Raw genomic sequence first — 12,922 nt, 5'->3', positions numbered from 1 at the left:
ATCTGGCCTTCCTGTGTTTGAGGCTCACCAATGGTTTCCATCTTGTGGTGAACCCTCTGTATTCACTCTGGTGAAGTCTTCTCCTGATTGGTGACTTTGACACACATACACCTACCTCCTGGAGAGTGTTCTTGATCTGGCCAACTGTTGTGAAGGGTGTTTTCTTCACCAGGGAAAGAATTCTTCGCTCATCCACCACAGTTGTTTTCCGTGGTCTTCCGGGTCTTTTGGTGTTGCTGAGCTCACCGGTGCGTTCCTTCTTTTTAAGAATGTTCCAAACAGTTGTTTTGGCCACGCCTAATGTTTTTGCTATCTCTCTAATGGGTTTGTTTTGTTTTTTCAGCCTAATGATGGCTTCACTGATAGTGACAGCTCTTTGGATCTCATCTTGAGAGTTGACAGCAACAGATTCCAAATGCAAATAGCACACTTGAAATGAACTCTGGACCTTTTATCTGCTCATTGTAATTGGGGTAATGAGGGAATAACACACACCTGGCCATGGAACAGCTGAGAAGCCAATTGTCCCATTACTTTTGGTCCCTTAACAAGTGGGAGGCACATATGCAAACTGTTGTAATTCCTACACCGTTCACCTGATTTGGATGTAAATACCCTCAAATTAAAGCTGACAGTCTGCAGTTAAAGCTCATCTTGTTTGTTTCATTTCAAATCCATTGTGGTGTATAGAGCCAAAAATGTTAGAATTGTGTCCATGTCCCAATATTTATGGACCTGACTGTATCATATTACCCCCTCCCCCCCGGTACAAATCATTAGTAAGACCTCATCTGGAATATGCAGTTCAGTTTTGGGCACCAATTCACAAAAAGAACATTGGGGAACTGGAGAAAGTACAGAGAAGGGCAACCAAACTGATACGAGGCATGGAGGAGATCAGCTATATGAGGAGAGATTAGAGGAACTGAATGTATTCTCTACTGAGAAGGAGATTAAGAGGGATATGATCTCCATGTATAATACATAAGGGGGGATATGATCTCCATGTATAATACATAAGGGGGGATATGATCACCATGTATAATACATAAGGGGGGATATGATCTCCATGTATAATACATAAGGGGGGGATATGATCTCCATGTATAATACATAAGGGGGGGATATGATCTCCATGTATAATACATAAGGGGGGATATGATCTCCATGTATAATACATAAGGGGGGGATATGATCTCCATGTATAATACATAAGGGGGATATGATCACCATGTATAATACATAAGGGGGGATATGATCTCCATGTATAATACATAAGGGGGGGATATGATCTCCATGTATAATACATAAGGGGGGGATATGATCTCCATGTATAATACATAAGGGGGGATATGATCTCCATGTATAATACATAAGGGGGGATATGATCTCCATGTATAATACATAAGGGGGATATGATCTCCATGTATAATACATAAGGGGGGATATGATCTCCATGTATAATACATAAGGGGGGGGGATATGATCTCCATGTATAATACATAAGGGGGATATGATCTCCGTGTATAATACATAAGGGGGGATATGATCTCCATGTATAATACATAAGGGGGGATATGATCTCCATGTATAATACATAAGGGGGGGATATGATCTCCATGTATAATACATAAGGGGGGATATGATCTATATGTATAATACATAAGGGGGGATATGATCTCCATGTATAATACATGAGGGGGATATGATCTCCATGTATAATACATAAGGGGGGATATGATCTCCATGTATAATACATAAGGGGGGGATATGATCTATATGTATAATACATAAGGGGGATATGATCTCCATGTATAATACATAAGGGGGGATATGATCTCCATGTATAATACATAAGGGGGGGATATGATCTCCATGTATAATACATAAGGGGGATATGATCTCCATGTATAATACATAAGGGGGGATATGATCTCCATGTATAATACATAAGGGGGGGGATATGATCTCCATGTATAATACATAAGGGGGATATGATCTCCATGTATAATACATAAGGGGGATATGATCTCCATGTATAATACATAAGGGGGGATATGATCTCCATGTATAATACATAAGGGGGGGATATGATCACCATGTATAATACATAAGGGGGGGATATGATCTCCATGTATAATACATAAGGGGGGGATATGATCTCCATGTATAATACATAAGGGGGGGATATGATCTCCATGTATAATACATAATGGGGGATATGATCTCCATGTATAATACATAAGGGGGGATATGATCTCCATGTATAATACATAAGGGGGGGATATGATCTCCATGTATAATACATAAGGGGGGATATGATCTATATGTATAATACATAAGGGGGGATATGATCTCCATGTATAATACATAAGGGGGGATATGATCTCCATGTATAATACATAAGGGGGGGATATGATCTATATGTATAATACATAAGGGGGATATGATCTCCATGTATAATACATAAGGGGGGATATGATCTCCATGTATAATACATAAGGGGGGGATATGATCTCCATGTATAATACATAAGGGGGATATGATCTCCATGTATAATACATAAGGGGGGATATGATCTCCATGTATAATACATAAGGGGGATATGATCTCCATGTATAATACATAAGGGGGGGATACGATCTCCATGTATAATACATAAGGGGGGATATGATCTCCATGTATAATACATAAGGGGGGGATATGATCTATATGTATAATACATAAGGGGGATATGATCTCCATGTATAATACATAAGGGGGGATATGATCTCCATGTATAATACATAAGGGGGGGATATGATCTCCATGTATAATACATAAGGGGGATATGATCTCCATGTATAATACATAAGGGGGGATATGATCTCCATGTATAATACATAAGGGGGATATGATCTCCATGTATAATACATAAGGGGGGATATGATCTCCATGTATAATACATAAGGGGGGATACGATCTCCATGTATAATACATAAGGGGGGATATGATCTCCATGTATAATACATAAGGGGGGATATGATCTCCATGTGTAATACATAAGGGGGATATGATCTCCATGTATAATACATAAGGGGGGATATGATCTCCATGTACAATACATCAGTGGTTCATATAGTGAACTCGGTGTAGAGCTATTCACCCTGAGCTCATCACAGAGGACAAGGGGGCGCTCTTTATGTCTGGAGGAAAAGAGATTTAATCTCCAAATATGGAAAGATTTCTTCACAGTAAGAGCTGTGAAAATGTGGAATAGACTCCCTCCAGAGTTGCTTGTGGCCAGCTCAGTGGATTGCTGTAGGAAAGTCCTGGATCCTTTCTTGGATACACAGAATATAACTGGATACTAACATTTATAGGTAAAGTTGATCCCCTGGGGGGATCAGGGAGGGTTTTTTTCCCTGCAGGAGCACATTGGATCGTGCTTTGCTGGGTTTTTTTGCCTTCCTCTGGATCAACTGTGGGTGTCGGATTATAACTTTTTTTTTTTTAATGGTTGAACTGGATGGACTTTTGCCTTTTTTCAGCCAGACTAACTATGTAACTATATATAATTATTTTTGATTAAAGATTTCACATTTGAAATTTGACTTTACAGTGGATAAAATAATTTGGGTGTTATTTATCTTGTTAATCTATATTCGTTAGGTGTACACATCTTCTCTGTGTTAATATTCTTCAGCTGATATATTAGTATTGTGGAATCAACGTATTTTACAGAACAAACGTTTTCAACATAAGCCATAAAAGCATGTACAGGATTCACTGGAAGTGCTTTTACATCATTATTTCCATGAAATGTCTGCTGTTTATGTTAAAGTAAATCTTCATCATATTTTATTGCACAATTTTGCTATTTTGATAGCATTATTCCAATACTCTTGGGCTTAATCTGTGTAATATATCTTTTCTAAAACCTGAAATGGTTTTAAAGACAATTTTATCTGCATTCATTTAGGATTATAATAATGGCCGTTTTTAACCTTCTTTGGTTACATTGTAGCAGCAATAGCCACAGACTGGTAAATCGAATCTGAAACAGGCTATTCGACATACATACTTAACGCATCACTAAGGGAAAAACTTTTTTTTTTTTTTTACTTTTGGAGATGAATTAGAACACCTTTCAGTTTTTACCCTAGGTGCACACCTAAGCATTTTCTGCAGCGTTTTGTGTTTTGCAGAAACGCAGTACAGTCCATATAACATGATTTCCTTTGGGACATGTTCACATCTGCATGCATACACTCAGTGCATTTTTTGGAGAGGGTCAGGGACTTTTTAGAGCGCAAAAAGTTGCATTTTTGGTTCCATAGCCTTTAATGGAAACACTGCAGAGAAGCATGTATTGCATTTTTGCTGCGCTTTTGCTGCATTTTTGCCACGTTTTGTGTTTTAAATCTACCTAGCAACAAGAAAAAATAAAAAAAAGCATAAAAAAGTGGCAAAAATTCGTCAACAATGCAGGTGCAAAAGCGCAAAATGCAATGCAGAAATGGCTCAAACACAACCTGCATAGGTGTGAACCTAGGCTTAGTTTATTTCCCCCCATTAGGTAGATTCACCCTCTTTATTTGTCTTGTCTATCATTGTCATTGAAAGTGAAAGTAAAAGAAAAACCCACATTTTGGGTTGACACCGGAAGACTAATAGAGGTGAAATATCCCAATGGGGACACTAGTATTAGTGACCCTGGAGACACCCCAGGATTCCCTCACTTTGGAGAGATTTCCTCTCACTTCCTGTATTGAATATGCAACAGGAAGTGAATGGAAATCTCTCCAATGGGACACAGATGGCAAAAAAACCCCAAAAAACTGACAGGCGTTATAAAATACCCTTACTCTGCCTTTAGAACCACTTTAAGCTGTTTAAACAATGCCTTTTTTTCAGCAAAGGCAAATAATATTGTCTTGGAATACATATGAAAGAATGTACACAGTTCTACCTGCTGGCTGAAAGTGAGAAAACAAATATTGAACTAACTATAAAGAAAACATAAAATTGATATTTATTAGTCATGGTCACAGTAAATCAAAAACATATTACAAAACCATTACCATTAACATTTCCTTTAAAGCACTGAAGCCAAAAGGTGAGCATAGCAGCCAGACAATAAGCATTTTTAAAAAAGAAGACAGCAATGGCAGCTTCCATGTTTATTTTCAAACAGTTTACCTTTATAACTGTGCCGTCAGGCAGAGTGATCTCCGCTGGACCGTACAAGTAAAGTTACAGCTCCTTTGGGAAAAGAGACCGTGGTCCAGGAGCATGTGATCAGGTAAGTAACCTTTGCGGGGGGAGGGGGGTATCACTGCTACTGACTACCAGTGCAGGAGGCAGGGGGGTAGAAAACACAGAAACTGACCACCAATGGGAGGAATTTTAAAGTGAGCTGCCACTGACCATCTTAGGAGAGAGGCTAGCACTGCAACTGAGCACCAGTGCAGGAGTAGGGGTGGGGGTGGGCCTAACAGCAGTACCACTGACCATTAATGTGGTGGGGGGTTAGTAGTACTGCCACTGACAGAAATGCTTGGGATTATTATTGTTGTCTCTGACATCAGCATGGGAATCATTATTGCAGTCTCTGACATAACTGATGGCGGGGGGTTAGTAATCCAGCTACTAATACCAATGCAGGAGAATATTATTGTGGCCACTGACACCAATGCTGGGGCTACTACTGCTGCCATTGATCCCAATGATGGGGCTTATCTTTTTCCTACTTTCTTTTTACTTGGCATTGTGGTACACTTCAAAAAATGCAGGAGGACTAACATTTTTGGGCACTTATGTGGGCCTCTTGGAATTGTTGGGGGGCTGTACTTGAGGACCTTAATAATTTCCATTTTTATAATCACTGGTTAGGGACAAGAGATTCTTGCCACGTTAGGTCCTAATCTCCTCTTTGTGTTCACCTTGGATATAGCCAGTAATGTTGGCCACGTAACAATGAAGTATAAATGCTAAAGCACCCATTTTGTACTGAATAATATCATAATATCAAATTTGTGTGGATGCAGATAGATTAAGGTTAGCTGTAGCTGTTATGGAGATAAACGTCCTTCTCCATTCATTCATCTATTTTACACTACAGAGGATGCAGCGGAAACTGTAAAGAGCTTGAATGCAGACCTTTCACCTGGAGTCTTAGAAAGATCATTCAACCCACCAGCATTTTAACAACTAAAATACCCTTAGTCATTTTTTTAGTCCCCCTTAGCTGACTTTTATAAAGAAAGAATGCATTAGAAGATGTGCCAGACCTTTAGTAAATCACTATTTATTTATATTTTTATATTTTATGGAATAACCATTCGTCAAATATTTCCCTAAGTAGTCCTTGCCATTGCTGTATTTGGCTGTGTCTTTCAGATCTTGGGACACTGTCACAGATAGAATGATTACTGGGTTTCTTGTTTTTATATATTTAAATAGGAAATATTTCTTACAATTTTTTTGTAAGAAAGACTCAGTAAGAAAGAGAGGGATTACAGGAAAATGATACTTGCACATCAAAACGAGCAAAGTATTCCATAACTGCACTGTATATATTTCAAATAACAGGACAGAGTGAAAATACAATAAATATTTCCTTAACCTCTTACAGCTTCCCGTACACACACACATTATATATATACACAGTGCTCAGCATAAATGAGTACACCCCGTTTAAATAGTAAGTTCTTAATCAATATCTCAGAGAACACAAGAACAATTTCCAAAATTTTGACTTAATCATTATCCAACAGTTTTATGACTATCATCTCAAGCTTGACTCCCTCTGTGATGTGAGTGTCTTCCCCCCCCCCCCCCCCCCCTTTGCTTTTGCTGTGTCTTATCTCTAGCCTCCTTTTTTTTCATCTCCTCTAACATTCTGCTAAAACTTTGGGATTTGTATAGTACTGCTTGGACCTTGAAGAAGGGGACACTCCCCAAAAGCTTGTCCTCAAAATTGTATGTTAGTGCAAATAAAAAAAAGTATCATGGACAGTACTCAAAATTTTGACAAAATTGAGTTTTATAGAACATTTGTTTAGCTCATTACATGAAAGTAAGGCAAATAATATAACTTAGATTAGAAAATCTTCAGTTTTACTCAAATTAGTTGATGCAAAAATGAATCCACCCCACAACAAAAACTACTACATCTGGTATTTTCTATGACCTCCATGATTTGTAAGGACAGCACCAAGTCTTCTAGAATCAACAAGTTGGTGACATATTGCAACATCGATCTTTTTCCATTCTTCAAGAATGACCTCTGTTAGAGCCTGGATCAGGGGCGGACTGACCATTGGAGACTAGGGCACTGCCCGAGGGCCCGGGGTCAGTAGAGGTCCCCATGAGATGCCCCTGGTAAATTTTTCATAGGCTTTTTTGAGTTTGGGCAAGGACACAGGGGCCCCATGTTCCCCTATTGCCCGGGGGCCCCATGAGTTGTCAGTCCGCCCCTGGCCTGGATGCTGGATGGAGAGTGATGCTCAACTTGTCTCTTCAGAATCCCTCACAGGTGTTCAATTGGGTTCAGATCAGGAAACATACTTGGCCACTGAATCACTTTCACCCTCTTCTTCTTTAGAAATGCAACAGTGGCCTTAGATGTCTGTTTTTGGATCGTTCTCATGTTGGAAAACTGCACGACGACCGAGGGCATGGAGTGATGGTAACATCTTCTCTTTTAATATAGAGCAGTACATCTGTGAATTCATGATATCATCACTGAAAGCTCCCCAACACCAGCAGCACTCATGCAGCCCCACAGAAGGGCGCTGCCACCACCATGTTTCACTGTAGGCACCATGCATTTTTCTTTGTACTCCTCCCCTTTGTGACGCCATACAGTTTTGAAGCCATCAGTTCCAGAAACATTTATCTTGGTCTCATCACTCCAGAGTACAGAGTCCCAGCAGTCTTCTTTTTAAGATGGACCCTGGTATGTTCTAGGTGGGCTTTTTTGTGCATGGAGTTTAGGAGAGGCTTCCTTCATGGACGACCCCCATGCATGCCATTCCTCTGCAGTATACGCCGTATTGTGTCACGGGAAACAATCACCCCAGTTTGGCTTTCTACTTCTTTAACTAACTGCTTTGAACTTTCTTCAGTCCTTCTCATCAGAAGAGGCTCTTCTCAAGGTGTTAACTTCTGTGAACACCCTGGACGCCTCTGTGAGATGGTTGTAGTTCCATATTTGTAAAATTTTTGTATCACTTTTGCTACAATATTCTGACTGATAAGTAAAGCTTTGCTGGTCTTTTAGCCTTCACCTTTCTTGTTTAAATAAATTATTTTCTTTTGTGGTGCCATTGCAGACAGCATGAAATGGGAAGCGGTTTTCTAATATAACTAACGCCCTTTTATAGTCAATCGACTGTCTGCTGGACACCTGTTTAATGAATAATTAGACTCACCTGTAGTTGAATTATTGTTAATTAGGATTTTGTTGTCTAAAATTTATCTTTGCTCCTAAGACTTTCATTGGGGTGTACTCATTCTTGCAACATGGTCTTGAATGAATTTGTTAAGAAAAATTCTTGTTTGTGTGTGCAAATTAACAAATCTTGTTTACAATCAATGGCCCGCATTTGTGGGAGTATTTTGTAATGTCCCATAGAAAATGTTGATTCTGAAAGGAAAGTTAAGGTTGTCTGACAAATATGTTGGGGTGTACTCATTTATGATGAGCACTCTGTATATATCAGCTGTCAATCACAGCCAGTCAGTCAATCAATCAGGAGAGAAGGGGCAGTTCCAAGCAATGGCTCTGTGTGTGAATGGACACACATAGCAGCGGGTGCTCCCATTGCAAGCTGCTTGCTGTGGGGGCACCTGACAGAAGGGAGGGGCCAGGAGATCCAGCGGAGGACCCGAGAAGATGAGGATCCAGGCTGCTCTGTGCAAAACCACTGCACACAGTAGGTAAGTATAGTTTGTTATCCCCCCCCCAAAAAAAATTGAACATTTAAAATCATTTTAATTACAAGTGTATCTGTACTAGTCCCCCTGCAAATTCCCACAAATACCCATGAATCCTGCCAGTAAAGTCTGCCTAATGCAGCTTCTTGTAATTGTATGGCAACAATACTGCACTGCTTGTGAATTCAGAGCAGAGTTACCACTCTCATGAAGGCTCTGCCTGCTTGAAATACAATGGGATAAGATGTTGCAGGGGATGTGACTGTCAGCATTTGTCCCTTTTGGAGAGATTTCTCATCGCTTTCTGTCCTAACAGGAAAGATTTAGAAATATCCCCCAAAAAGCCACAGATAACAATGATAATAATATTAATAATAAAAAATCTGGCAAAGGCTCTATTCCCTCCCTGTTCTGTGAAAAACTATGTTTTCATTGGAGTAAGACTTGAAAATGTAGCAGTTTCTGCTTTTTTTTTGCAGTCACAAAAAAGTAAAAAAAAAATCATGATTTGAAATATTTCTTCTAATAATGGTAGTGTAACAACTTACCGAGCAGGTAGAGGAGGATCTGCCTTTCCAGCCACCAGCCATGAAGACCTGTGATAGGCATATCGGTACCTTTTATTGTCAACTGGCACGATGTCCATTAGCACTATATACTTGGCATCTGGATCAACTCCAGAGAATGAAACCCGAATAGTTGGAAACATTCTCCTAGAAAAAGAAACACAAAGTATATTACATAATAATAAATGCTGTGTGCATGTAAATCATTACTCTGACCGTGGCTTCTACATAATGAGAGCAACAAGTTTATAGAGATTTGTTACATGATACAGCCTACCTTTGGGGAGTGGGTACCCAAATTTGACAGTTACCCGCTCCCACTTCCGCTGGTTCCCCACTGACAGCTGAATGTAAAAAGAATTGGCAGCAATTAAAAATTTAGCAAAAAAGCCCTTCGGGTTTGGTATGGATTTTGAGGGAAACCCCCATGCCAAAATGTTTATAAAAAATGGCGTTGGGTTCCTCCAAAATCCATACCATCCATACCAGACCATTATCCGAGCATACAGCCTGGCAGGTCAGGAATGGGGGGGGGGACAAGCAAGCGCCCCTCCCGAACCATACTAGGCCACATACCCTCAACATGGGTGGGGGGGTGCTTTGGAGCAGGAGAGAGCTGCCTCCCAAAGCACCTTGTCCCCATGTTGATGCGGGACACATCAGAATGACACAGATGACCACAGAGAAAATACAGTTGATGGTTATCAGCAGCACTTTCCTCACGCTGTCACAACATGAGGAAAGTACTGCCGATAACTGGGAAACATCACAGAGCAGATCAGCACTGATCATCAGGGCCCAGCAGTGCTGCCCAGCAGTTGCGCCCATCAGTGCCGCCAGCCAGCACTGCCCATCAGTGCCACCCATCAGTGCCACCTATCAATGACCATCATTGCTGCATATCAGTGGAGCATCTTCAGTGCCTCCTCATCAATGCCCACCAGTGCCGCCTCATCAGTGCCACATCGTCAGTGCAGACTATCAGTGACCATCAGTGCTGCCTATGCGTGCCACTTCATCAGTGACCATCAGTGCTGCTTATCCGTGCCACTTCGTCAGTGCCCATCAGTGCTGCCTATCAGTGGCCATTAGTGCTGCTTATCAGTGCAGCCTCATCAACACACATCAGTGAAGGAGAAAAATTACCTGTTTGCAAAATTTTATAATAGAAACAAAGATAAAAAATTTTTAAAAACTTTTTTGCTGTTTTTTTGTTTATAGTGCAGAAAATAAAACACCCAGAGGCGATTAATTACCACCAAATGAAAGCTCTATTTGTGTGAAAAAAATGACAAAAATGTCACATGGGTACAGTGTTGCAAGACCAGACAATTGTCATTCAAAGCATGAGAACGCTGAAAGCTGAAAATTGGCCTGGGCAGGAAGGGGGTACAAATGCCTGGTAGGCAAGTGGTTAATAAAGGACTTGTCAAAGACTGTCTCCTGTCATTTTTTACATTACTCTTTTTTGTATGAATGAGAAGCGGCACCATGTACCCCATACTTATTCACACAGGGGGCCAGGATATGGGGGGATTCTGATAAGTCCAAGGCCAGGGTTGTGGGGAAGAGGCCCTTGTCCCCATCAACATGGGGACAAGGTGCTTTGGGGGGGAATCCCCTGCCCCAAAGCATCCCCCCCATGTTGAGGGAATGTGGCCTGGTATGGTTTGGGGGGCATTCCCCCCCTTTCCTGGCCTGCCAGTCCTGTGGCCATATCAAGGGTCTGATTGGAATTTAGGGGTGACCTCATGCTTTTCCTCCCATGTTTTTGGGATGAGGTTCCCCTTAAAAGTCCTACCAGGCCTAGAGGGCCTGATATGACTTTTAGGGGGAACCCCATGCACTTTTTTAAAAAATTCCTTACTCTGGGGTCCCTCCTAACCTTCCCACCAGACTTAAAGGGTCTGGTATAGATTAGGGGGGACCCCACGCTGTTTTTTTTTCTTTTAATAAAATTTTTTTTTTTTTTTAAAAAGTCAGACCTGCTGCAGCAGGTTCTATAGATTGTACAGATGTTCAACTTTGCATGTAGTTTAAGGGGACCCCCCAGGCATGATATTTAAATGTAGACGAAAAAATGGTTCCATCATTGTAATCCATTGTCAATCACTGAGTCCAGCATTGTTACGATGACACCGACTTGCCGAAATGGAAAAAAAAACGGACGCCCGCAGACCCGTTCGCTCCCGCCGAGCATATTTGCCCGTCAGATGTGAACAATTGGGCAGAGCTAGCTGTGACGTTACCGCTAGCTCTGCTCAATTGTGCTGTGACTGGCCAAAGCCTTCCACCTGACCTGTGGTCAGGTGCATTGCTTTGGCCAACCACAATACAGAGCGCAGTACATTGTGGGGCGCAGCTGAATACCTGATGTTTGACTCGAGCATCAAGGCCGTCCCTAGGCACCGTGCTTACCCACCTTTAGCGCTTGGACATGAGTATTTTCCATTTACATGAATAAACGCCAAAGTGCTAAATGTAGCTAGCATCAAATGTGTTTTCAAGCGTTTTTGCCGTTTTTAGAGTTTCCTGGCACAACAGTTCTTTTAACTGTCCCTAAACTCTTCTGCTCCTAAAGTCTGGTAAAAGCCTGTGTGTACAGGGAGTTGAGTTCCGGGGCTTTGGCAAAAGAATTCCAGAAGCTCCTAAACTCACGTTGCAGCAGTTTACATGAGGTCTAACTATACCTGATTGACTGTCATCACTGTTTAGTCAAACATTTTTTGCCAGGCTCCTTCAGTCTTCAGATTAAAGTTTGTTGAGCCAGGTGGTGCTGGCAGGATCACCCACTAATTCAATTTCAGCTGGAAAAAGTCCAAAATTTGATCTGTGTATGGCCAGCTTTAGTGTATACACTGATCCGCCATACCTTTATGATCACTGACAGTTCACATTGTTTTATTTTATTATTATTAGACGTACTTATATAGTGCTGTCAATTTATTCAGCGCCCTACATATACAGGTGAAACTCGAAAAATGAGAATATGGTTCAAAAGTTCATTTATTTAAGTGCAGCAACTTAAAAGGTGAAACTAATATATGAGACTCATTCCATGCAAAGCAAGATAGTTCCAGCCGTGATTTGTCATCATTGTGATGATTATGGCTTACAGCTCATGAAAACCCCAAATCCACAATCTCAGAAAATGAGAATATTGTGAAAGGGTGGAATAATCTCGGCTCAAAGTGTCCCACTCTAATCAGCTCATTCAGCCATAACACCTGCAAAGGGTTCCTGAGCCTTTAAATGGTCTCTCAGTCTGGTTCAGTAGGAATCACAATCATGGGAAAGACTGCTGACCTGACACCATCACTGACACCCTCCATAAGGAGGGAAAGACTGCTGACCTGACACCATCACTGACACCCTCCATAAGGAGGGAAAGCCTCAAAAGGGAATTGCAGAAGAAGTTGGATGTTCCCAAAGTG

General features: G+C 41.0%; 1 protein-coding gene across 1 annotated transcript in view; it reads right to left on the bottom strand.

Moving 5' to 3' along the window:
* TBX20 (T-box transcription factor 20) overlaps nt 1-12,922 on the bottom strand; it is an 81,157-nt gene that overhangs the window by 45,074 nt on the left and 23,161 nt on the right. The window contains exon 3 of the mRNA XM_089678919.1: nt 9,471-9,635. Coding sequence (XP_089535045.1) covers nt 9,471-9,635 — 165 coding nt within the window. The remainder of the gene's footprint in view (nt 1-9,470; nt 9,636-12,922) is intronic.

This window comes from Staurois parvus, unplaced genomic scaffold (assembly GCF_062004578.1).
Source record: "Staurois parvus isolate SC_StPar_1 unplaced genomic scaffold, SC_StPar_1.0 ptg000212l, whole genome shotgun sequence".
NCBI lineage: Eukaryota > Metazoa > Chordata > Amphibia > Anura > Ranidae > Staurois > Staurois parvus.
The sequence above is the reverse complement of the archived record's forward strand: the minus strand, read 5'-3'. Positions and strand labels throughout refer to the sequence as shown.